The sequence below is a fragment of the Leptodactylus fuscus genome, chromosome 1 (assembly GCF_031893055.1).
Source record: "Leptodactylus fuscus isolate aLepFus1 chromosome 1, aLepFus1.hap2, whole genome shotgun sequence".
Taxonomy (NCBI): Eukaryota; Metazoa; Chordata; class Amphibia; order Anura; family Leptodactylidae; genus Leptodactylus; species Leptodactylus fuscus.
In genome coordinates this window covers 210,935,638-210,962,874 of record NC_134265.1, presented here as the reverse complement: position 1 = coordinate 210,962,874, position 27,237 = coordinate 210,935,638, and the positions used below count along the sequence as shown (strand labels likewise).

General features: G+C 42.6%; 1 protein-coding gene across 3 annotated transcripts in view; it reads right to left on the bottom strand.

The window, feature by feature from the left end:
- Positions 1 to 27,237, bottom strand: part of NFIC (nuclear factor I C) — a 136,930-nt gene that overhangs the window by 44,022 nt on the left and 65,671 nt on the right. For all 3 annotated transcript variants that reach the window (XM_075283438.1, XM_075283445.1, XM_075283433.1), the window contains exons 3-5: positions 6,372 to 6,443; positions 6,188 to 6,262; positions 5,064 to 5,187 (exon numbers count right to left, since the gene is read on the bottom strand). In XM_075283438.1, the coding sequence (XP_075139539.1) occupies positions 5,064 to 5,187; positions 6,188 to 6,262; positions 6,372 to 6,443 (271 nt within the window). The remainder of the gene's footprint in view (positions 1 to 5,063; positions 5,188 to 6,187; positions 6,263 to 6,371; positions 6,444 to 27,237) is intronic.

The window sequence follows — 27,237 nt, the reverse complement described above, 5'->3', positions numbered from 1 at the left end:
TCAGAGGTCATGGGTCTTCCAGCAGGACAATGACCCAAAACACACTTCACAAAGCACTAGAAAATGGTTTGAGAGAAAGCACTGGAGACTTCTAAAGTGGCCAGCAATGAGTCAAGACCTGAATCCCATAGAACACCTGTGGAGAGATCTCTTGATGGCAGTTTGGAGAAGGCACCCTTCAAATCTCAGGGACCTGGAGCAGTTTGCCAAAGAAGAATGGTCTTAAATTCCAGCAGAGCATTGTAAGAAACTCATTGATGGTTACCGGAAGCGGTTGTTCGCAGTTATTTTGTCTAAAGGTTGTACTACCAAGTATTAGGCTGAGGGTGCCAATACTTTTGTCCGGCCCATTTTTGGAGTTTTGTGTAAAATGATCAATGATTTGACTTTTTTTCATTCTCTTTGTTTTTTCATTGCAAGCAAAATAAATGAAGATATTAATACCAAAGAGTTTGTGCTTGCAATCATTTCTGGAAGAAAATAAGTATTATCTGACAGAATTGCAGGGGTGCCAATACTTTTGGCCAACACTGTAAGTCAGAACATTGTTCCTTTAGTGTATTTACCTAAATGGTCTTCACAGACCTGTGTAGAACAGCTATTTACCAGTATATGGCCACTCTATAGTGAAAATTAGGGCCGGCATTAGGGGCGACAGTCAGGCCCCGTCCACATCAATAACAGAAAGGAGCCGGGTGCCATGTCCTTTATAATAGAAGCCAGCTCAGGGGAGATCTGTAAAAATAACCAACATTTTTACTGACTTTTCCGGGGCGTCCGGAGTCATCTGGCCATTTCGGCTTGTAGACCTGAAGAAACTGATGGGGACAGCGGAGCTGCATGAGGATTCCCAGGAGAGGTAACGCAAGGTGAATATAACTGTTATTTTCCTTCACCACACCTGGGCCTCTGAATATTATAATATTAGCTCTGTGAATTAATTACTATATTATAATAGTAGCTCTGAAATGAGCGGGCAAACCTCAAGAATATTCTTCAAAACAAATTGCAAGGGGTTCGTCTGAAGCGGCTCGAGGCTCTAGGGAGTATACTATTTTGTGTGGTGCTACTGTGGAGCATTATACTGGGGGAGCCCTCTGAAGAGCATATTATATTATGTGGGGCCACAGTTGAGTATTATACTGAGGGGGCAATGTGGAGCATTATACTATGAGGACCGTCTGGGGAGCATATTATAATGTATGGGGCCACTGTGGGAAGCATTTTCTACCGGGGGGGGGGGGGGGCCTCTGTGCAACATATTAGATTGTGTGGGGCAACTGAGGAACCCTATACTTGGGGGCCTCTGGGGAACATATTTTATTGTGTGGAGCCACTGTAGAGTATCATACTGTGTGGGGCCACTGTGGTGCGTTATAGTGTTTGGGGCCACTGTGGAGATTTATCCTGGGGGGGAGCCTATTATACTGTGAGATTTATTCTTCTCAGCTATGGGAAGCCTATTATACTGTGGAGAACACCGTGGAGCACTATATACTATGTGGATCCACTGTGGGGGGCTCAGGAAAGCATTTTATACTGTATGAGGCTGCTGTGGAGCATTATATACCATGTACAGCATTATACTGTGGGGGTTCAAAATTCCTGCTGGCAGCCCTGTGTTATTTCTCCATCACAACTCTCTCACTAAAATCTTATAGTGCTCCATGGCCGTGTCATTCCCCATACAGTTCTAGTCAGCACCAATGTAAGATTTCAGTGAAATTCCTCTGGTGGGCCTGAGCCCTTCAGTCCAACACTGTATAAGGCAGATTTATTTATTTATTGTGCTTACTTATAGAGCGCCATCATATTCTGCAGCGCCTTACAAACATTGACAATCACTGTTCCATATAGGGATCACAATCTCCAATCCCTATCAGTATGTCTTTGGAGTGTGGGAGGAAACCGGAGTACCTGGAGGAAACCCACACAAACACAAGGAGAACATACAAACGCCTTGCAGATGTTGTCTAGTGCTAACCACTAGGCCACCATGCTGGGGATATTATACATACAGTGGGGTAAAAAAGTATTTAGTCAGTCACCAATAGTGCAAGTTCCACCACTTAAAAAGATGAGAGGCGTCTGTAATTTACATCATAGGTAGACCTCAACTATGAGAGACAAAATGAGAAAAAAAAATCAAGAAAATCACATTGTCTGATTTTGTTGCAAATTATGGTGGAAAATAAGTATTTGGTCAGTAACAAAATTTCATCTCAATACTTTGTTATATATCCTTTGTTGGCAATGACAGAGGTCAAACGTTTTCTGTAAGTCTTCACAAGGTTGGCACACACTGTTGTTGGTATGTTGGCCCATTCCTCCATGCAGATCTCCTCTAGAGCAGTGATGTTTTGGGGCTGTCGCTTGGCAACACGGACTTTCAACTCCCTCCAAAGGTTTTTTATAGGGTTGAGATCTGGAGACTGGCTAGGCCACTCCAGGACCTTGAAATGCTTCTTACAAAGCCACTCCTTCGTTGCCCTGGCAGTGTGCTTTGGATCATTGTCATGTTGAAAGACCCAACCACGTTTCATCTTCAATGCCCTTGCTGATGGAAGGAGGTTTGCACTCAAAATCTCACGATACATGGCCCCATTCATTCTTTCATGTACCCGGATCAGTCGTCCTGGCCCCTTTGCAGAGAAACAGCCCCAAAGCATGATGTTTCCACCCCCATGCTTTACAGTAGGTATGGTGTTTGATGGATGCAACTCAGTATTCTTTTTCCTCCAAACACGAAAAGCTGTGTTTCTACCAAACAGTTCCAGTTTGGTTTCATCAGACCATAGGACACTCTCCCAATACTCTTCTGGATCATCCAAATGCTCTCTAGCAAACTTCAGACGGGCCCGGACATGTACTGGCTTAAGCAGTGGGACACGTCTGGCACTGCAGGATCTGAGTCCCTGGCGGCGTAGTGTGTTACTGATGGTAGGCTTTGTAACATTGGTTCCAGCTCTCTGCAGTTCATGCTCTCATAGTTGAGGTCTACCTATGATGTAAATTACAGACGCCTCTCATCTTTTTAAGTGGTGGAACTTGCACTATTGGTGACTGACTAAATACTTTTTTGCCCCACTGCATATATATTATGAACTATTATATATAAGGGGGCTATTATAAAGTTAAATTATATATATGGGTAGGCTATTATTAGGGTAAACTTATTTATAAGGTGGGCTATTAATTATAAGCATTGGGGAACTGTTTATAAGAGGCCTATAAAAAAGGCTATACCTATTATAATGGGGATATATTATTTAAAAGAGGGAACTACTTATAAGGGGGGTTGTTACGTGGGCTATTATGTATAAAGGGGGTTATTAGTGATCATGGGGACTATTATTTATAAGGGAAACTATTATTTATGAGAGCGCTAGTATTAATAAGGGGGAGCTATTTATAAGGGAGTGATATTTTTAATGGGTGACTGTTACTGGTAAGGGGGAAATATTACAGATAAGGAGGGCATTAATGATACAGGGCACTATTTATAAACAGCAACTATCATTTATAAGGGCGCTATTACTGATAAGGGTGTAATATTATTTATAAGCAGGGAATATTATTCATAAGGAGGCGCTATAATAACTGATGACTGGGTGCAAAAATCTATTAGGTAGTACAAATGTGGTCATTTCAATGGTGTGTGAGAAGAGGAGATTGTTATTATTGTTTTGGGGGCAGAAAGGAGAAATTCTTAAAGGGGTTGTCACTGTAAGACAATGGTGTTGTTTGTCTGTCAGCATTTGGGACCCAACTTTTAATTTTGCCCATGGCTACGCTTTGTCTAAAACTGGCCCTGGTGAGAGTATTGGTATACATGAGCTGAGGTCCCACTTGGATGTGTTCGCCACCCCTGTCCTGAACCCCATACCTGCGCCTCTGATCTCAAGATATACTTTATTTTACCTTCCTTCTCACAAATCTCAGATCAGAGCTTTTTCTTGTTGCAAGGTGACTGGTTGCAGTAACAGCCCTCATTTGCTGCTCTGTCTGCTATAAGAGATACAAAGACACTAAATCCCACCACCCTAATACAATGCACAACCTTCCAATGGCTTACTGGATGAAAATAAATGGGATCAGGAGAGAATTTCTGAGAGATTTTCACAAGTTTTTCCAAAGAAATTCCTGCAGTTTGTTTACTTTTTCTTTTAGTTTTTTCACTGACTCATTCACTGTTGTGGATTCATACTCATAATTGTGTATGAGAAGACTATCATTGAATGAGACCATTTTCTAGATGTATAAGGGTCAGTTCACACATGAACACCGAGAGAGCCGCGGTGAGCCGCGTCTCTCTCTTGTCAAAACCCGCCTGCCGCGACCATCGCGGTCGCGGCTTTCCCCTCCGCTATCGACTCAAATGAATGAGCCGATATAGGAGGGAGCTGCCGGGGGCGGAAGCCGCGCGGCTTCCGCCTGAAGAAAGGGCATGTCCTTTCTTTTCTCCGCTAGCGGCAGCCCGCCGCTAGCGGAAAAAAAAGCCCGGTGGTCTACATAGACCACCATTGTAAAGGGGCAGATTTTGAAGCGAAATCTGCTGTCAAAATCCACCCCTTTGCCTACGTGTGAACTAGCCCTTAATGTGAATGAGTAAACCACAAAAAGTGGATTCAGATGAGGCCAAAATTCATGTGTTTGCCACCGAAGGCCCCACATTGTGGAAAAGCTGCTTTTTTGTTGCGGATTTTGATGCTTTTTTTGAGCCAAAGTCAGTGGATTTAACAAAAGGGAGAAGTACCTCGAAACGACCAGTAGTTCCTGACATGGCATCTCATATGTTGTTCTTACAATGCCTGAGGAGTGTTGCTATACTGTGAAAAATAACTTTTATTCCTTATGCAAATTTGGTACATCAAGTCAAGGAGATGGAGAGTTAACAGATGTCAAGATCTCCATGCCCCAACCCAGCCCAACAATGGCCAAATTAGAGTTGAATGAAGTCAGTCACAGTGATCAAGCTAAGGAGTGGAAAGATTGACTTGTTATGTGAGCTCTCCTCCCCTTTAACTTGACTTCCTTTAATCCATACAAAAAAAATGACATACCCGCTTGATGATGTGCTAGGCAGGGTTCTTCTCATCCCAGTTCCAACAGGGTTTAAATCATATGCCAGGTGTCCCTGTAGCTCTCCCAGAGAGAAATTGGGCCCTGTGCCAGACACAACTGGGGCTGCAAAAAACAAAATGATATATAATGATATATATATGATAATGAGTTTCCACATTTTTTTTCCACTAGCTGAAAAAAATCGGTAGCGGGGAAGAAAAAAAAGCAAGCGAATCCTATTTAAATGAATGGGAGCCTTTTTTGCAGGCGGATTTTGAGGCGTTTTCCGCCTCAAAATCTGCCTGCAAAAAACTCTGTGTGAATATACCCTAAAAACCATATAAAGTTGATGGCACTTAGAAACTGGCAATATCCAGTTTTATTTATTTTTTTCAAATATTCCAAACAATGTGCTTGAGGAAAAGTTAGGTACTGACATTCCTATATTGCCAGCAGCAAATTGTATAATAAATGACAAAGTTTATGTAACAAACCTGAATTATATCTCTGCTCTGCTTATTGTATACTAGACTGAAACAAATATTTATTTTATATTATATCTTTTACAGAAACTGAATAAAATAATGACATTAGTATACAATAAGCAGAATAGAGTTATGGTTCCAGCTTGTTATATAATCTTGCGTACCTACTCTGAATTACCAGGTATTATATCCACAGTTTTTTTTGGCATATATTTCACCTGGCAATGTCAGGATCCCGCAGCTTTATCTGTATTGAAAAGAATTACTGTACTTACTATAGTTTGCACTCAGTCACTGAACGTACATTATATCAAGTTAGACCCCAACTGAGATTTACATCTATAGGGGGCTTGGATTAATTTAATTCCAATGACACCGATGATTATAGAACAGGACCTCCGATTGTGTTGCAAACTCGGCCCCACATCGAATGCGCATTCGGTAACGTGCATGGGATGTTACAGAAGAATGGGTCAGCATTTACATTTACATTTCAGTGCCAAGAATCAAAACATAATAACCAGTGTTAAGAAAATGGCAGTAATACAGAAACGTAAATACAAGTCCTTTTGCTCTTTTCACTAATACATTGTGAAATTAAGAATGAAACAATTACTAAGGCAAGGGCTGCTACTCACTTCTAGATACTTGAATCAACTCTGTCACGCTGAAAACACCAGAAGTGACAAAACTCTCTTGGAAGTCTGTCATATCTGCAGAGACAAAAAGGCTGTGACAGGACTCGCACAGAAATACAAACAATCCATGCACTTGGATGATGAAGATAAAGGAGCTTGGATGAAAACACAAACATTGACTTACCCAAATTGATCGGTTTAGTGTCCTCCAGGTCTGAGCCAATAGCTGTGCGAGGGCTACTATCCTGTTCAGAATCTGAAAAAAAAAATAGGTCAGGTAAGTAAAGCGACTTTCATATCTGTGTTGGCGTCTCCACCATCAAATAAAAGAGTGGTGCACATAGCATTAAAATAAATAAATAAATAAAAATGGCGCTGAATAAAAGAGGAGCACCTATCCATTACTTTCATCAAAGGGAGGTACGCCTTATAAAGTATATCTTTAGAGTGCAGATTAATAATAAATAACAAGTGAATGGGTTTTCTGCCTAGACACCTTTATGGTATACTCCTGCAGCTAGACTAGTGACCAGCTAGACTAGACGAGTGATATGGACCAGAATCTCTTGAACTCATGAATAGTAATGATTCTATTGACAGGGGACATGCTGTAAAGTTGGGCAGATTTCCCCAATATTGCAGCCTTAATAAATATCTTCACATGTCTTACAATAGTGTTTACTGTACCCAGGCCAGTCAGTGAATATTGGTGTAAACTTAGGTTACATAGAATGAAAAAGTCTTCTTCATACATCTTATCAAATTCTAAGACTATTTATTGCTGCAAGCTACTCAAAGAAGTGTCTCCAGAATAAGAGCTTTTATAGACTGTATTACTGTTAACTATTGAAGCTGTGAATTATTTTTAGTGTAAGACTGCTGTGGGCATCTTACATCTTTGACACAACATATTTTCCCATTATACGAATAAACTGCAAAATGCGCACAGTGTTTGATGTGTCATGTGCCACCCCGCTTAAACGTTCAAAAATCGTGACATCGCAATACACCATCATGACTTAGCAACACTGGAAGAGATACCACTTAATTTACGGTATGTCCCCGCTGTTTCAAATAAAAATCGATACAATATACAACCCTCCAACCCCACAAAAAAAAATTATCAGCTTTACATTGTATGCTACTTCTAGGGCGTGTTCCCATTCTTTTCTTTAGATGCACGTGTACTAGATTTATGTTTTGTGCTTCTCTTTGTACTAACGTCTGAATAAATGGATACATACATACATTTAGATGAATATACATATACCTTTATATATGACACTTGAAGTAGTGTTTGCAAGCAATTTCCATTCAGTATAGCTTACATTGTAACACTTTCCTCCCCATATATTGTCGCAGTCAGTAAGGGAAAGACAAGCAAATTGTTCAGTGCTAGGGTTTCCCCAGTCTAACCAACATACCAACATCAGTGGGCAGCCCTCCCCTATTTCTGCGTCTCTCTATTAATATCGTGCTCCTGCAGACGCTGAGCTCAGCACTTCTCACTCCCAGGCAGCAAGATCTTCACATCTGTCCTCCCTGCAGAACAGCAGAACATCCCCCCGCACTGCGCACTCAGCATTCCCCCCATATACAGCACACCTCTCCCCTCATACACTGCATATATATATATATATATATATATATATATATATATATATATGTGCGGGTTTGTGTTACTTCTGCCTAGTTATGTTCAAAAGTAGAAATCAAAACATAAAATATACAGTTTTATTTATAAATATACTATATATATATATATATATATATATATATATATATATATATATATATATATATATAGTGGGGGGGTTTTCTGACTAGTTACATTGCTTTAAGAGTAGAAATCACAAAATACACTGTAAAATATACTGTATTTGATATAGATAGAAATATAAAATTTACTTTATTTTACAATGTATTTTATGCGATTTTATAATAATACATTAGCTTTACATGATTTTTTTTTATTTATTCTGATATATACTCATTAACCAAAAAAATTAAATACACCGGGGAGGAGTCTAATCACATGAAAGCACAAAATTCCTGTGGAAAAGCAGCCCTCATTCCCGCCCAAGTTTGGGGTAAGATGACGCCGATTGTAGCTCGCACAAAGGTACAGACTGAGGTCTCAAAACTGAACAGTGGAATGGAGGGAGAAGCAAATGTTCCCTCACAAACTTCCATTTCAAAGAGCTTCCTGAGGAAGGCTCTCTCACAAGCCCTGAAACCAGCGCTATAAGACGACCGTGGCTGAGATGAGTGTGTTATCTGGGTTTTTCCTGGATAGTGCACTAACCCATTGATTTCTACAGGCCCATACACATGACCATAAATCACATGGTTACCTGTGCGGGCCAGTAGTCCAGGCTGCAAAATATGGAACAGGTCTTATTTCTGTCTGATTTTGTGGCCCTGCTTCCGTGGCTCCTATTCATTTAATGAAAGGGGCCATGGAAGAATGGCTGGTGCACGAGTGGCACACGGGTGACATCTGCATATCCCCCATGCGCTACCCGGGCCTTTAATTCACTTCCAGCTGTTTGGCCATGGTCATCTGCATTAGGCCGGAGAGTAGAGGCCACTGAAAATGCCTGTTTCGACCAGTGTAATATAAGGGTGAAGTCGTGGGCACCTGAGATGATCTGCACTGTCATGATCTGACTCTTGAACTCCCTGCTGGCGACTGAGAGAGCAGCCATGAAGTCCACCTGATAGGTACACTGGCACCTTCGACCCTGATGAAGATAAAAATACTGAAACTTCTAGATATTCTCAGATAGTGGCGTATCCTTTACACCTGGTTGTGCCCTTTTGGGCTATCTATACCACTTAATGGCCGTCGGCTTGTAGTACAAACTACTTCAGACTTGTTGTATGGGAAGCCTCATTAGCTATAATGCTATGAGAAGCCTGAGAACCTTCATAAGGCTCCCGGCTGTCAGAAGAACAGGTCGGCTCCCACGATATTGCTATGCAGGAGCCGGCCTGTAATGTTAAAGGTATGGGGCCAGTGGGGACTGGCCCTGGAGGTTGTTTTCTAACTTTGACGGGGAGGGGTCCTGACCTGCAATGCCCACGATCAGAGTGGACTCTGATCACGGACATTAGCACTGGGTCTCCACTGTAGAATACAGCAGAGAGCTGGTTGCTATGGTGGCCATGCTGCAGGAGACTATTACGTACTATTACGGCGGATGTCAGGAAAGTGTTAAATACCCAACATCCGCCATACTATTACGATGAATGTCGGGAAGGGGTTAACAGGCTATCAGGCTGTGTTTTTTTAATTCATACTTTATTCTGGATGTGATCTCTGTATATTTTGCTCAATAAACTTTGAATCCAAATAAAAAAATGAGTTGTTGGAGTCTAAGGAAAATTTATAACTGAATATAATGATACATGTAAGCATTTACAATATGAGGCCCCTTGCAGATGACTGTGTGAAAGTTCAGTGTGCTATCTGGGTTTTTCCCAGTTAGCATAATAACCCATTAATAGCTATGGGCCTGTACAAATAACTGTGAATTGCACAGTCCCATGTGCAATCTAACAGTCCTGGCTGCAAAATATGAAACAGGTCTTATTCCTGTTCTATACTGAGTGCGTGCTTCTGCAGCAACTATTCATTAAATGAAAGGAGTCACGGAAGCACGGCCGGCACATAGATGACATGCATGTGTCACCTGTGCCATTCATTCACAGCCTGATTACAATATGAGATATGGCTTGGCCTGGAGGCACATAGGTTCTGTATGGTATCCAGTAGCACATCTGCTTTTGTCTCAGACCCCAGAGTATAATAAGTGGAGGCCCAGGGGAGGTTATTAAAAATAACAAAAACTTATAGTCACCTTGCTCACCTCCCCTGAGCATTCTCACTCCACCCTGCTGTCTGCGGCATCTTTCTTGGTCCTCTTCTGCCTGATGACTAAAGTCACATGCCCCAGATGTCACTGCTCTGGCCTATAATAGGGCCTCAGCAGTCATGCGAGAATGTCATTATGCAGGCACGCTGCCATGTGATCACTGGAGCCCAATGACAGGTCCTAGAATTGAGGTTGGGTTTGTGTGATCTCTGCCAACAGCATAAAGAGCACCGAAAAGGATGCTGAGCCCAGGACAGGTGAGTATAAGCTTTTTTTTGTTGTTTTTAGTCATCTCTCCTGGGCAGGCATCAATTGGAAAGGGGCCCGACAATAACAATATGTATAGCGTCAGGGAACCAGGTTTTCCCTGACCACTATCATTGTGGCTGGGGCCCATGCCATTCCCATCTGGCTGCGGGTCCCATACTCACCCACTCCTCTGAGCCCGGTTGCACCCCCTGCAACTGTGATCGTTATGCCACTGTCCATGACCAATTCCAGGGGTAGGCAATTCCACAGATTCACAGTCCTTACAATGAAGAAACGTGGTTGGTTCTCGAGATTAAACCTTTTTTCCTCCAGGCAGAGGGAGTGTCACCTTGTCTTTTTAGGATATTTTACATGGAACAGCTTTACCCCATATCTTGTATGGGTGATTTATATACTCATACAGGTATATCATATCTACTCTTAAACACCTCTTCTCCAGACTAAACAGATCCTTTAGTTTATCCTCATAAGTGAGGTCCTCCATGCCCCTTATCAGTTTTGTGGCCCTCCATTGACCCTTTTCCAACTCTAGAATATCCTTTATATGATCTGATGCCCAAATCTTAACTACATAATCCAGATGTAACCGCACTACTAATTTATAAACTGGTAATATTACATCCCTGTCCCGTGAGTACATACCACTTTTAATTTGACAGTATCCTGCTGGCCTTAGAAGCAGCTGATTGACATTGCATGCTGTAATTTGATCTAGGATCTACAAGTACACCCAGGTCCTTCTCCACTAGTGACTCTCCCAACTTTCTTCCCCTAGGACAGTGATGGCGAACCTTTTAGTGACCAAGTGCCCAAACTGCAACCCAAAACTCACTAAATTATTGCAAAGTGCCAACACAGCAATTTAACCTTAACACTAAACCTCAACAATTGTGGACAGTAACGTTCCCGCAAAATACAATCATGTAAATGGGGCTTTACAGAGCTATCAATAATATAAACAACTTTGTACTGAAAGGTAAAAGTCTGCATTTGGTACTTTTGAACAATTAATGCTTAATTACATCGCACAGGATCTGTTTTATATTGACTGTTCAATGTTATTACATCGTGTACTAATATCACGCCTGCTATAGAACAGATACTGTGTGATATAAATAGTAAAGGGACCCCACACAGTGCAATCTGCCCCATAGTGGCCCCAAGACATTACAATCTGCCCCACAGAGGCCCCCACAAAGTATAATCCACAGTGGCCCACAGAGAGTACTATATGCTTCACAGTGGCCGCCATACAGTATTATATACTTGACAGTGGTCTCCACATAGTATTATATGCCCAGTGGCCCCACACAGTATTATATGCTCCACAGTGGCCGTCACACGGTATTATATACACCACAGTAGGCCGCCCTACACAGTCTTTACGCTCCACAATTGGCCTCCCCACACACAGTATTATGTATTATGCTCTACAATAGCCACCCCATAGTGTTATATGCTCCATAGTAGGCCCCCACAGAGTAGCATAAACTACTTACCCAATATGCATCCTCCTCCCTCTTCTTACTGTAGGTGCCGATGACTTACGTCATCGCGCCTGCGTCGGGGCAGAGGTCACACTCTGCAGTCAGTTGCGCAGACCTGCGGCCTACACTGACAGCAAATGCACATACAGCTGAAAGCAGCGATCACTCATTAACAGGGATTCCTGTACTGTATTTCCCGTTAGTGAGCGATCAGGGCGATGGCACATGCCATAGGTTCACCATCACGGCCCTAGGACATAAATTGCATGTGGATTATATTTACCCAGATGCATAACTTTACATTTATCCACAATGAACCTGAAGATAAGGACCAGTCTGAGCAGCAGTCACTGACCACAATTCTTTGGACACAATGCTTTAACAGGTTTTCAATCCAATTACAAACTTTATTTTCCAAGTCAATGGACCTGATTTTACCCATTAAACATCTATGAGGGACAGTGTCAAACGCCTTTGCAAGTCCAGGAACACTAAATCAAAACTCAAACATCTCCTCGTACAGTCTAGGCCATATATACAACAAACACAAAAACCACCATAGAACAAATAAATGGCCAAAAATCTGCAAAAAATATATCTATAAAATAAATTTTATTAAATAAATAGTAAAAAATTATTTTCTTTTACAGCAGGGCAGATGGTAATAGCTAAAGAACATGCAAACATACACAAAAGACATAAAATGGGAACAAAGGGACAATATATGGCTATAGTGTAATAAATGAATCAATAGCATAGATCATAAATATCTCAAATTCATACCTCCACTTCCATATATAAGCATGAGCAAAAATACTAAATGAGAGGGTGTAAAGTTAATCTATAGGCATTTAATATGCCAAAATAGAGTCACAAAGATGTATGGACCCAACCCATATAAGCACTGGGAATCCCACAGTAAAAATAATGCACAGTTGCCATAAACCAAATTATTACAGGGAAAGATAGATAAACCGTTTCTGGTGAGATACAAACACTCTATACAGCAACTGAGCCTAATATACCCTCTCAAATTAACAGAAGTGCGCTACATGCTATAGCATATAGCATGGTATAGCATGTAGCGCACTTCTGTTAATTTGAGAGGGTATATTAGGCTCAGTTGCTGTATAGAGTGTTTGTATCTCACCATAAACTGTTTATCTATCTTTCCCTGTAATAATTTGGTTTATGGCAACTGTGCATTATTTTTACTGTGGGATTCCCAGTGCTTATATGGGTTGGGTCCATACATCTTTGTGACTCTATTTTGGCATATTAAATGCCTATAGATTAACTTTACACCCTCTCATTTAGTATTTTTGCTCATGCTTATATATGGAAGTGGAGGTATGAATTTGAGATATTTATGATCTATGCTATTGATTCATTTATTACACTATAGCCATATATTGTCCCTTTGTTCCATTTTTATGTCTTTTGTGTATGTTTGCATGTTCTTTAGCTATTACCATCTGCCCTGCTGTAAAAGAAAATAATTTTTTACTATTTATTTAATAAAATTTATATTTTATAGATATATTTTTTGCAGATTTTTGGCCTTTTATTTGTTCTATGGTGTTTTTTTTTTTTTTTTCAGGAACACTAAATCAACAGCTTCCTCTGTCCAGACTTTTATTCACTTCTTCATAAAAGCAAATCAGGTTAGTCTGACAATTTCAGTCTTTAGTAAAACCATGATGTCTGTCACTTACAATGTTACATATAGTCACATACTCCTGTGTATAGTTGCTTAATATATTAAAGGGGTAGTGAGAGAGAAATTAAAACTGCAATTAAGCTAAATCCCTTCCCCTCGCCTAACCTGTAATTTACTCCCTTTAAAAAAAACTAAAAACGTACATTTACCCATATGCCTGAGGCGGTCAAGCATATCTCCCAACCTGTCCCGCACAGCTCCTTACATGTCCCTTTAATGTTTTACTGTACAATCGTTCCTCCGATAACCGTCTGCTCTTATAACAGATAAAAGGCTCTGGTGATCGGAGGAACACTTCACTATGGTTCAAGGACCTTGTGTGACATCACATGGTAACATGACTAGGTGGGCATGTCAGTGTCCCGTGCAATGAAGAGATGCATGTAAGGTACTGAGAAGGGGGGTGGGGGTGAGATGCAGGAGGGAGAGAGAGTGTGTGTGTGTCTGTCTGTGTGTGTGTTTGTCATTATAATGGGGGCAGAGATGGAAGGGGGACATGAAATTGGGGGCTGAGATGGAGGAGGGGCATGAAACTTGGGGAAGATGAAAGAGCATATGAAACTGGGGGCAGATGAAGGGGTTATATGAAACTGAGGGAGAAATGGAGGGGGGGGGGGATGAAACCGGGGACAGAGATGGAGGAGGGGACATGAAATGGGGCAGATGAAGTGGGCACTTAAACTGAGGACAACTGGAAATAAGCATTAAACCATGGAAGTAGCTATAGGGGGGCCTCTAGTTGCCCCCAGTGTAATGTTCCCCTCCAGCTACACCTACAGTTTGATGTCTGCTTGTAGCTGCCAGAGTTTAATGTCCCCCACTAGTTGCTCCCCTTTTGTCCCCCTCCAACTACCCCCATTGCTAATGTCCCCCTTCAGCTGATCCAGTTTCATGTTTAAACTGGAACACCAGGAGAGGGACTTAATACTGTGGGGCAGTTGGAAGGGAACATTAAAATGTGGGGGCATATAATGTACAGGTGACTGTAGGAGGATAATACTGTGTCGGGGCATACTGAAAATGAATGAGAATGGGCGGAGTCAACATAAAAGTGGGTCGAGCTGAATTTGACGCAACACGCGCCGCACATTTTGTCCCTTTTTTGCATTGTTTGAAAGTTGGGAGGTATGGGTCAAGTGACCACCCCAGGCACATTTTCTGATTTCCTGGTGACGATCCATTGTTTCTGGAGATGGGAGGCCACCAGTATTCCTTTCTCACCCCTCCCTCTGTTCCCCTAATACTCAATGCTCACTTCCTCTTCTTCTACTAGGTGTCCCTTCCTTCACAAGGGAGCCGGACAATGCTGGCAGAAGCGAAGAGAAACAGTGTTCTATTCCACATGCATGGGAGTCCCACTGCTTATCTTCACTTCTGCCGGTGTTCTATTGTGCAGGCACCAGTTCTGGAGCCCAGGAGCAGGCAGAAAAGGGGACAGTGGCAGCTCAAAATCATCTTCAGGACGAGAAGACAAGTAAGTATGATGGGGTGGTGAGGGGGTTGGGGGACTGATTTATTTAGGTAGCTAGCTAGGTAGGTGTTGTGAGGAAGGAAGTGAGAGGTGGACCTGAGTGAACAGCGATGCATCATGGTAGTTGTAGGCTAAGACAGCAGGAAGTTACCAATGTAAACAAATGCAGAGGACACCGGGAGCTCCCAAAGAAAGCCAGAAATCACTCAAAACACTGCTAAAGGTATTTGGGTGCACTATTTAACCCATTGATAGCACAACAGACTTATTTTAAAAATAATATTTTTGCCCGGAAAACCCCTTTAAGGTCACTGGTCTGTAATTACTTGGAGCATTCATAGAGCCCTTTTTAAAATAAAAATAGTCCCTTGGCACTGTACCAGTCACTAGAGGATCCCTACAAATTAAGAATAAGAGTACAGCAATGGCTAGACTAAGTTCTTTAACCCTTAGTGACCAGTCTGTTTTGGACCTTAATGACCAAGCCAAATTTTGGAAATTTGCCATGTGTGACTTTATCAGTGAATATTTCTGTAACAATATAGCGCATTCAAATGATTCTGATATTGTTTTTTCGTGACATGTTGTACTTTACTGAGAAGGTAAAATTAGACTGATATAATTTGTGTTAATTTATTAAAAAACTTGAAAATGCTCAAAAATTTTGAAAATTTTTCAATGTTTTCCATTTTCAGCTGCAATATATCACTTATACACAATAATACAGGGCACAAAAAGTTAGTTATATATTTCCAAATGTTCCTTTTGTGTTTCAAGCATATTTGAAATAATTTTAGCATATTTGAGTAATTTAGACAATTTAGAAGTTTATCAAGTTTATAAGCAAATTTTGGAAATTTTGAGTATGTGATTTTCTTTTTTCCTGTAATAAGCTATGTTTGCAGACAGGAATAAGTGGCATAATGATAGAACCTCCCATTAAATGTTTGGAAAACTAGACCCCCTTCAGGTATTCTTCAAGGGGTATAGTGAGTATTTTGATCAAACAAATATTGTTTTGCAAGATTACAAATTACGAAAAAAATTTAATTTTCATTTTCTTCAAATATGTGTCATTTTAATGGCAGTTTTTTTGCACACAACACATAAAAAAAAAAGAAACACACCCCAAAATATATCACCCCACTTCTCCAGTGTTTAAAAATATACACTTTGTGGCCATAGTCTTATGTACCCACATACAGTAGGGCCCAAGAGGTAGGGAGTGCCGACTTGATTTCAAAACACAAATTTTGCTTGCAGATATTTTAGGCCCATTGCAATTTCGAACAAGATTCGAAAAATGAAATTTTTCCAGAAATTTGCTATTTCAGTGTCCGATATGTTGTCCCCAACTTATGTCAGCAGAGACACTCCAAAAACTGGTAAGCGGGTATCCCGGGCACAACAGCTTTCAGAGCGTTCATCTCTGATACAATTCAGGCACAACATATTACGCACTGAAATGACGTATTCCTGGAAAAATTGTCATTTTCACTTCTCACAATCAGCTTCATATTCAATTATGGATAATAAGTTATAGCAACACTTGGGGGTTAAAAATACTCTTTGTAACCCTGGATAAATCCTTGAGGGGTGTAGTTTATAAAATAAGGTCTCCTATCAGGGGATTTCACTTTACTGGCGTTTCAACTCTGCAAAAATGTCATGGTGTCCAAAAGCCAAACCGTCTGTGCTCCAAAAACCAAATAACCCTTCTTCCCTTCTGTATCCGGCTCTGCCCTAATATCAGTTTATACCCACATATGACATTACGTACAGTATCCCGGGTACACCAGTGTCATACGTGTGGGGCACACAGCAGGGCGCAGAAGGAAAGGAGCGTTATGCGGCTTATGGAGTACAGATTCGGATGTTTGATATCTGGATGCCGTGTAATGTTTGTAGAGTCTTTAAGGTACCAGAAAAGTGGATTCCCCAAAGGAATGACCCCATTTTGAAAACTGCGCCCCTCAAAGAATTTATCAGGGGGTGTAGTGAGTATTAGTATCCCAGACGTGACTGCACAGCGGATGGTGAAGAGGGAATATGTAAGCTGTGCAGAGTACATTGCAAACACCAAATTCCCTACTATGTCCCAGTAGCTCCTATGATTGGGGAGTCACTCTGGGGGTCACTTTGGGGGTCAATTCTGGTGTCATTTTCTATCGAAAAAAGGGAATTTTTGGGGCTTTATAAATGTATTCATTTTTTCAAAAATTTATTTATTTATTTATTTTTGTGTGTCTTATTTAGGACACTTGATTCAGCAATGATTTCACTTCTGAATCAATGTTACAGGCTGGGAAACACAGGCTGCACGTGTCTTCAGTCTGTAACAGGAAGTCAAGCTTCCTAAGTACCCGGCAGGATCAACCAGTAACGGGGGGTTCAGGCAGCCTGAGATCACTGACCAGACCCCAGGCTGCATGTTTTACATATCGTCACCCCCCAATCTCGCCACCGGGGGTGCCAATATGACCGACAACATCGCGGTACCGCTTCAGTTCCGTGATCATGTTTGGAGCCCCCTCCAATGGGGGGGGGGGTATGGAGCAGCTGTCAGATACAGCCAAGATCCGCTCCAATTACGTCGGCACTGACAAGAAATCTTTCCCTGACTGCCCGACGTAATTTTACTATAGGGCAGTCAGGAAGGACCTGTCAGTGCTGATTTTTTTAAAAAATTAGGAGGGTTAGTTTTGCTTTCCATAGCCACCTGACTTCATTATGTATTTTAGTTGATTTTATTCACCTTTTACAGATTTATTTACTGTATATACTTGAGTATAAGCCGACTCAAATATAAGCCGAGGTCTCTAAATTTACCACAAAAAAATGGGAAAACTTATTGACGCGAGTATAAGCCGAGGGAGGGAAATGCAGCAGATACTGGAAATTTTCAAAAATTAAAACAGCCAGAGTTTTTGGGTGCAGTAGATGCTGGGTGCAGTGGAAGGAGAGGGGGTGTTTTGGTTGTCTGTCTGCCCTTTATCTGAGCTTGAGGACTGGGGGTTTTTCCACCCACTTGGAATTCAGCCTGGCTGAATATAGGGTATCTGCAGTGCTCCCATTAACTCCTTCCCGATGGAATAAGAGCACTGCAGATACTCTATATTCAGTAGACCGGGCACTTTCAGACACAGGGATACCTAATGTGTATGTGTTTAACAGTAATTTTCTACGTTTATATGTATTCTAGGGAAAGGAGCGATTTAGAACTTTTATTTATTTTATTATTATATTTTTTTAAGCTTTTTTTTTTCTTTTCAGTATTTTATTAGCCGCCCAGGGGACTTGAACCTGGAATCATTTGATTACAAGTCCCACTGACGGCAATACAAGTCTATTGCCGTCTATGGGAGATTCTATACATTACTATTGTGGATGGTCATAGACTAGCCGCAATGGTAATATAGCAATGAGAGGCCTGGGAGCCTTCACTAGGCTCCCGGCTGTCACTAGAGCAGTTCGGCTCCTGCGACCTTTGATGCCTGCGATCAAGCATTAGCTCCGACAGGCATTAGCTCCGGCATCTCCGCTGTAAGAGTTACTGGAGACCCGGTTGCTATGGTGACAGCTCTGCAATCATTTCACGCCCATGCCCTACTCTTGGTGTTGTTAGATTTCAACCATGTCTCTCCAGCATCCACTCTACCAGGCTTTACTCAGTACGTAACCTGTCATACAAGAGACAACAAAACGCTGGACTTGCTCTTTGCCAATGTAAGGGATGCATATAACTCATCTGCCCTACCACCCCTAGGCAGATCAGATCACAACCTGGTACATCTGCGACCCACATACACTCCACTGGTGCGCAGAGAACCGGCGGTTACCCGTACAGGGAAATTTGGTCAGAGGAAAGTGTTGAGACTCTGAGAGACTGTTTTAATATAACATTATTGGAAGTGTTTCAAAACTCATTTCCAGAGGACATTGAGGGACTCACACACTGCATAACAGACTACATTAATTTCTGCGTGGACAGCACGGTACCAACTAGAAAGGTGAGGTGTTTCTCCAATAACAAACCATGGATCAACTCTGAGATTAAAACTCTTCTCAAGGAGAAAAAGCGAATTTTTAGGTCTGGGGACAAAAATGGCCTGGGGGCGGTGCAGAAACAGCTAAGACAACTGATCAGAGAAGGGAAAGCCAACTACCGGCGGAAGATGGAACTACAGATGGGGGAGGGTAGAATCTCGAAGGTGTGGGACAGTCTTAAGGCTATATTTGGACACAAACAAAAGGCTGGCCCTCAGATAAAAGATGACAGGAAGTGGCTTAATGAGCTTAATCTGTTCTTCAATAGATTCGACTACAAGCCAATGCTCCCTCCACCAGCATGTCAGCCAACCCCCCTCCCCTCACACACCAAGACCCAACCCCCACCGACCTGCGGTCAACTGCAATCTGACTACTTGATCCTACAGGAGTCTCAGGTGTGTAGGGAAATCAAGAGGATTAAAGCAGCCAAGGCCGGAGGACCTGATGGTATAAGCGCAAGAGTTCTTAAAATGTGCAGTGACCAGCTAGGTGGTATTATTACGCACATGTACAATATGAGTCTAAAGCTGGGAGTGGTGTAAGGGTGTGATGTAGTAAACTGTCAGTAACTAACTTTGGTCAGTAGGTGGCAGCAAATTAATAAATGCCCATAGGGAATTAATGCAATTAATTCTTCAGAATGTAAATATTGTTCGAGGTTGCAAACTCTGATTACAGATAATTACTGGGACATTTTGGACTCCTACAAGTCTGGCAGTGTGCTGGGATTGCAGTTTTGATACCTTGCACTGGAGATAGTCATTTGCATCATCCATTACCAGGAAACAGGAAGTAGAGTTCTGTGGAGAGAAGGGTCCTGGCTGGAGGTGATGTGCTGAGGGGACAGTGGAGACCTGACATGCTGGAAGGCAGCCTGTGCTCTGCTGGATGGAAGAACTGCCATGCTGGCTGTGGACTGAGTCTGGAGACACAGAGTCTGTGGTGCTACTTTTGGGACTGAGTCTGGAAAGCTCTGAAGCTCAGAAGGTAAAGGAGACCACATGAGAGGAAGGCCTCAAGGACTTGTAAGTACGGCTTGGCCGCGTCCACGTGTTCCACGTGGTGATATATAAGGGACTCTTACGCTGACACCTTATCATCTGGGAAATTGGCCTGTCTGTTAAGTGGAGAGCTGGAGCATAGGATATAACTGTACTTTTATGTGAAGACCCCATTTCACTGTGGATTACAAATAGTATTGCGCAATACTTAGGGTGCACCCCAACGAGGGACCGATCCAGGAGAACCGTGTTCTTAAAGGACTTGTATCTGGTACCTGTTAAGTAACTGTGGGAACTAGGAGTATAGTGTTAGTTTGCTGCAATATTCTGTTGCATATTAGTTTGTATTTCTTCTCTGTTTATACCGTGTTACATGTTTTCCCAGATCGCTATTCTGTGACTTATTCAGTAAACTTTGTCCTGGGGATTAAAACACTGTGTGCGTCTGTGTGGCATCGTGTACCTGCTGAACCTGTGGGCCCAGCCCTTGGTCCTCTTTCAGTGGTACCTCAACTGTGGAAAACATCTTGTGTGGTACCAGTCCCAAAGAAACCCAACCTGATGGGCTACAATGACTAATGACCTGTAGCACTGACATCCTACCTGATGAAGGTCCTAGAGAGACTGGTCCTGACACACCTACACCCCCTAGTGAGCTCCGCTCTGGACCCCCTCCAGTTTGCCTATCGGCCAGGCATTGGGGTAGATGACGCCATCATCCACCTTCTTCATAGAGCTCTCTCTCACCTGGAGAAACCCGGGAACACCAACACAATTCAGCCAGGGCTACTGAGGGAGAAGCTGAACCTTGGTGGTGTGGACCATCACCTGTCCAACTGGATCCTATACTGCCTGACAAAAAGCCCTCAGTATGTGAGAGCCCAGGACTGTGTGTCTGACACTCTGATCTGTAGTACGGGGGCACCACAAGGTACAGTTCTTGCCCCATTTCTCTTCACACTGTACACTGCTGACTTTAGGCACAACTCATCCAGCTGTTACTTACAGAAGTACTCCGATGACTCTGCTATAGTAGGCCTTATCACTGATGGTGACGATAGGGAATACAGAGACTTAAATCGAGATTTTGTTGAATGGTGCCAGCAGAACCACCTCAGGATTAATGCTGGGAAGACCAAGGAGATGGTGGTGGACTTTAGTAAACGGAGAAGTGCTCCGACCCTGGTGGAGATCCAAGGGACATGTATTGAGATAGGCAGGACTTATAAGTATCTGGGTGTGCTCCTCAACAATAAACTAGACTGGGCTGATCACCTGGAGGCGCTGCACAGAAAGGGCCACAGCAGACTCTACCTGCTCAGGAGGCTGAGGGCCTTCGGAGTCCAGGGGCCACTTCTTAGAGCCTTCTTCAACTCTGTGGTTGCTTCAGCCATCTTTTTCGGTGTAGCCTGCTGGGGACAGAAATAGACTTGACAGGCTGATCAGAAGGGCCAGATCTGTCCTGGGGAGCCCCCTGGAACCAGTACAGGTGGTGGGTGACAAAAGGACACTGTCCGTGGTGAGCTTCATGCGGGAGAACAAATCCCACGCCATGTATGGGACCTTGATGGCACTTAGCAGCACTGTAAGTGACCGTCTGCTTCACCCCAAGTGTGAGAAGGAGCGCTATCGCAAGTCCTTCCTTCCAACTGCGACCAGGCTGTATAATCTACATCAGTCCAAGCGAAGATCACTCCGCACAGAAAACTAATGACTATGAAGTCTTCCTTCTTTCTCTCCTGTTCCTTAGCTGCTATGGACTCCTAGCATATCTTCTCTTCTCAGCATATGTGTGCCTACGTCTGTAATATATTACTGTGTATTATCCCTGTATCTGTATTACTATGCTTCTGTAACATGCTGAAATTTCCCCATTGTGGGACTATTAAAGGATTATCTTATCTTATTTAAAGTATCACTATCTGACAATAGCTGTTCCCAGTCTATATCCTAACATCCTCTACGTCTGGAGGAGAGAAGGTTTCACCAGAAACATAGAAGGGGATTCTTCCCAGTAAGAACAACGAGGATCTGGAACTCTCTGCCCCAGGAAGTGGTGATGGCGGATTCACTGAACAAGTTCAAAGTGGGCCTGGATGTCTTTCTTGAAGAGAAAAATATAATGGGTTATGGTCTCTAGATTTTAAGGACACGTTGATCCAGGGTTTTATACTGACTGCCAGATTTGGAGTCGGGAAGGAATTTTTTCCCCTGAAATAGGGCAATTGGCATGAGCCTCATGGGGTTTTTTGCCTTCCCCTGGATCAACACTGTAGGGGATTGTAGGGTTATAGGTTGGACTTTATGGACTCATGTCTTTATCCAACCTCATCTACTATGTAACTATGTAACTATGTATTCCTTAACCTGGTAAAATTGACCTTTTTAAAATAAAGGGATTTTACCCTCTCAACCTTTGTTTGTTTTTTACAATTTAAGTGTAATCCGATTAGATTATGGTCAGTATTACCAAGGTTTTCATCAACTGACATTACCAACAAGTCTCGTATTATTAGAGATGATCAGATTCAGCAGAGCATCCCGTTTAGTCTGATCTTCTAGAAGCTGGACCATAAAATTTCCTACAAGTTCACAAATTTCCTCCCCTTTACAGACGAAGCAGTACTATGTCTCCAGTCAGGGTAGTTAAAATCTCCCATCTTGACCAACCTACCTGCCTGTGCTGTCCATGCAATTTCCTTACACAACTGATTCTCTAACTCCTCAGTTATATTGGGGGTCTATAGATTATATCAAAAAGTCTTTCATCAGTGGTCATATCCTTATGTAATTCCACCCACAAAGGATTTCACATTCTCACAATCTTCACCCTCATTTTCAATAACATTTGCCTCTTTTGTACTCACTTCCTGCCACTTCTGACATACATACACGCTCCACCTCTCTTAATTTTAGCCTTGCCTTTGTGATAGAGTGGAAAACCTGGAATATTAACAGCCCAATCATGAGAGAAATCTAACCATGTCTCAGCCATACCATCTATATCAAGGTTTTCCTCCTGGACCAGGGCCTGAAGTTCCTCCAGTTTGCTCTCTAGGCTTCTAGCATTTGTGAACATACAATTTAAATTGCGACCAAAGTTGACATGTTCATTACCATAAGTGTGCATTCTTGAAGTTTTGTGGCCAGATTTGTCTATACTGTTCGGCTGTAATAAATGGATCTCCTTATCAACTATTCTAATAACCCCAACACAATACATTTCTCCACACAACAAAGTAGCTTGTCTCCTCTCTGACCTATCTACCCCTTTATCTGCTTGTCCCTCCCCACAGTGTTCCTAGTTTAAATGCTCTGCCACCCCTGCTAGAATTCTCTCCCCCTGCACAGTAGAGCCCCTTCTATTAAGGTGCAAGTTATCTTTGGAAAACAGTTTGTATCCCAGTGCTCTAGGAACCCAAATCCTTCTTTCCTGCACCAAGACTTGAGCCATGTATTTAATACCCTAAGTTCCCAATTCTTCCTGAGTAGCGCATAGCACAGGCCAGGCAGGTTCCAGAGAATACAACCTTGTAGGTCCTTCTCTTCATCTTGGAGCCTAATTCGCTAAAATTATTAAGGAGCCTTCACCTATCATTTATTCTGTCATTGGTACCCACATCGCTCACGATAGCAGGGGTCCTGCCCCGTCCCACCCACCAATTTGCCTACCTGGTCGTCCACATGCCAAACCCTGGTACCAAGGAGACAGCAAACCACTTGGTACAGCAAACCACAGTCTTCCACATGTTAGGCAAACTAAACTTTGGACAACTTTATTTTATGGCAGTATGAGCATTAATAAATTTTGCAATATACATTATTAACAAATTTTGGATTATTTCTTTGAGATCCTGCATGTTTTCACTTTTTCCCTGTCTTCTGTATTGAGAGCTGTTTCTGCTTCTCACTTAATGTTACTGTGTATGGGAGTACGAGGCTCTGTAGGACATAGAGAAAATGAGGCTGGGGAGGGTCACTTCTGGCAGTTATACCTGATATAACACATTATAAAACATACAAACCTGCTTTTTATGTCAAATGAAAGAGGAGATTTTCTTTTTTCATGTGATACTAAAGTTACACTAAATTATTTCCACAGATATCACTGGTTGAAAACAGTTGGCACTGGCGATTTTTATATCATATATATTATACAGATGCATATAAATATCCAAAATGAAATAAGAGAATCTCCATTTTCTTATGACACAAAAAGAAAGTTTGATAATGTCCAAGAAATAACTATATGAAGTGACCCTCCCTCCTCCCCTCATATTTTCTACATATTACACAGCCCGTACTCCTATAAATTATAACTAGAAATGGGCGAACACTGTTCGATCGAATTGATATTTGATCGAATATCAGGCCGTTCAAGGTATTTGATTCCAATCGAATACCACGAGGCAAACGCAGAAAAAAAATTTATTCCCTCCCTCCTTCCCTGGCGCTTTTTATTGCACCAATAACTGTGCAGGGGAGGTGGGACAGGAACTACAACAATGGAGGCATCTGAAAAAGTAATTGGCTGGCTAAATCAGGTGACCTCCAATTTATACGAACAGTGGATTTAACATTTGGTTAATTTGAAACTGTGAACTATGTGACTGTGAGTCAGGGATAGATGTACAGGCAGGTTTAGCTAGGGATTACCTTTACCTTTGGGGCTCTATCTCGTCGGGATCCCTGCCAGCTTTGATTGGCCGAATGGCATACAGAGTACAGCATTCGGCCAATCAACGCTGGTTCTGCCAGAGGAGGCGGAGTCTAAGATCGGTCCACAGCAGTCTCCATTCCGGTCTGATCTTAGACTCCGCCTCCTCACAGACGAGCCTCCGGCAGAACCAGCGTTGATTGGCCGAATGCTGTACTCTGTATGGCATTCGGCCAATCAACGCTGGTCAATGCATTCCTATGGGAAAAAGTCAGCTTGCGCATATCGCAAGCTGACAGGGATCCCAACATAATACAGTGACTTGGGCATGTTAGATGCCCCCAGACATGCTTCCCCTGCTGTCCCAGTTGCATTGCAGAGGTGTTGGCATCATTTCCTGGGGTGTGATAGTGGACTTGGTAAACGTCCTGAGTCGAATGGTGGATTCCCCTGGAACGAAGCATTTTTCCCCATAGACTATAATGGGGTTTGATATTCGTTCGAATAGTCGAATATTTAGGGGCTATTCGAAACGAATATCGAATATTTTCCTGTTCGCTCATCTCTAATTATAACATTCAGTGAGAGGCAGAAACAGCCCTCAATAAAGAAGACAGGGAAAGATTGAAAAACTGCAGGATTTCACAGAAGGGATCCAAAATTTGTTAATAACGTATATTACAAAACTGTATTAATGACACAAACGCTGCCAGAAAATCAAAAGGTGTCCGAAAGTTTAGTTATACTTTAGGTTAACAAAAAAAACCCAAAAAACAATTATGCAGCTATGCAACAATCTGCAATGTACCTCAGACTTTAACCACCCCATGGGTTCCTTATTTCAAGATCTGCACCCTATAAGCATTATACACTGCTCAAAAAAATAAAGGGAACACTCAAATAACACATCGTAGATATGAATGAATGAAATATTCTCATTGAATTCTTAGTTGAATGTGATGACAACAAAATCACACAAAAATCATTAATGGAAATCAAATCAATTTATTAACCAATGGAGGTCTGGATTTAGAGTCACCCAAAAATTAAAGTGGAAAAACACACTATAGGCTGATCCAACTTTGATGTAATGCCCTTAAAACATGTCATGAGACTCAGTAGTGTTTGTGGCCTCCACGTGCCTGTATGACCTCACTACAATGCCTGGGCATGCTCCTGATGAGGTTTCGGACAGTCACCTGAGGGATCTCCTCCCAGACCTGGACTAAAGCATCTGCCAACTCCTGGACAGTCTGTGGTGCAACGTGACATTGGTGGATGGAGTGAGACATGATGTCCCAGATGTGTTCATTTGGATTCAGGTCTGGGGAACGGGCGGGCCAGTCCATATCTTCAATGCCTTCATCATGCACGAACTGCTGACACACTCCAGCCACATGAGGTCTGGCATTGTCCTGAATTAGGAGGAACCCAGGGCCAACCGCACCAGCATATGGTCTCACAAGGTGTCTGAGGATCTCATCTCCGTACCTAATGGCAGTCAGGCTACCTCTGGCGAGCACATGGAGGACTGTGTGGCCCTCCAAAGAAATGCCATCCCACACTATTACTGATCCACTGCAAACCTGTCATGCTTAATAGAGATGAGCGAACACTAAAATGTTCGAGGTTCGAAATTCGATTCGAACAGCCGCTCACTGTTCGAGTGTTCGAATGGGTTTCGAACCCCATTATAGTCTATGGGGAACATAAACTCGTTAAGGGGGAAACCCAAATTCGTGTCTGGAGGGTCACCAAGTCCACTATGACACCCCAGGAAATGATACCAACACCCTGGAATGACACTGGGACAGCAGGGGAAGCATGTCTGGGGGCATAAAAGTCACTTTATTTCATGGAAATCCCTGTTAGTTTGCGATTTTCGCAAGCTAACTTTTCCCCATAGAAATGCATTGGCCAGTGCTGATTGGCCAGAGTACGGAACTCGACCAATCAGCGCTGGCTCTGCTGGAGGAGGCGGAGTCTAAGATCGCTCCACACCAGTCTCCATTCAGGTCCGACCTTAGACTCCGCCTCCTCCAGCAGAGCCAGCGCTGATTGGCCGAATTCCGTACTCTGGCCAATCAGCACTGGCTAATGCATTGTATTGGCGTGATGAAGCAGTGCTGAATGTGTGTGCTTAGCACACACATTCAGCTCTACTTCATCGGGCTAATAGAATGCATTGGCCAATCAGCGCTGGCCAATGCATTCTATTAGCGTGAACTGAGTTTGCACAGGGGTTCTAGTGCACCCTCGGCTCTGCTACATCAGATTGCTACATCTGATGTAGCAGTGCCGAGTGTGCATCAGATGTGTAGTTGAGCAAAACTGACTCAGCACTGCTAAGTCTCTGCATTCGCATAGGAATGCATTGGCCAGCCTTCGGCCAATCAGCGCTGGCTCTGCCGGAGGAGGCGGAGTCTAAGGTCGGACCTGAATGGAGACTGGTGTGGAGCGATCTTAGACTCCGCCTCCTCCAGCAGAGCCAGCGCTGATTGGTCGAGTTCCGTACT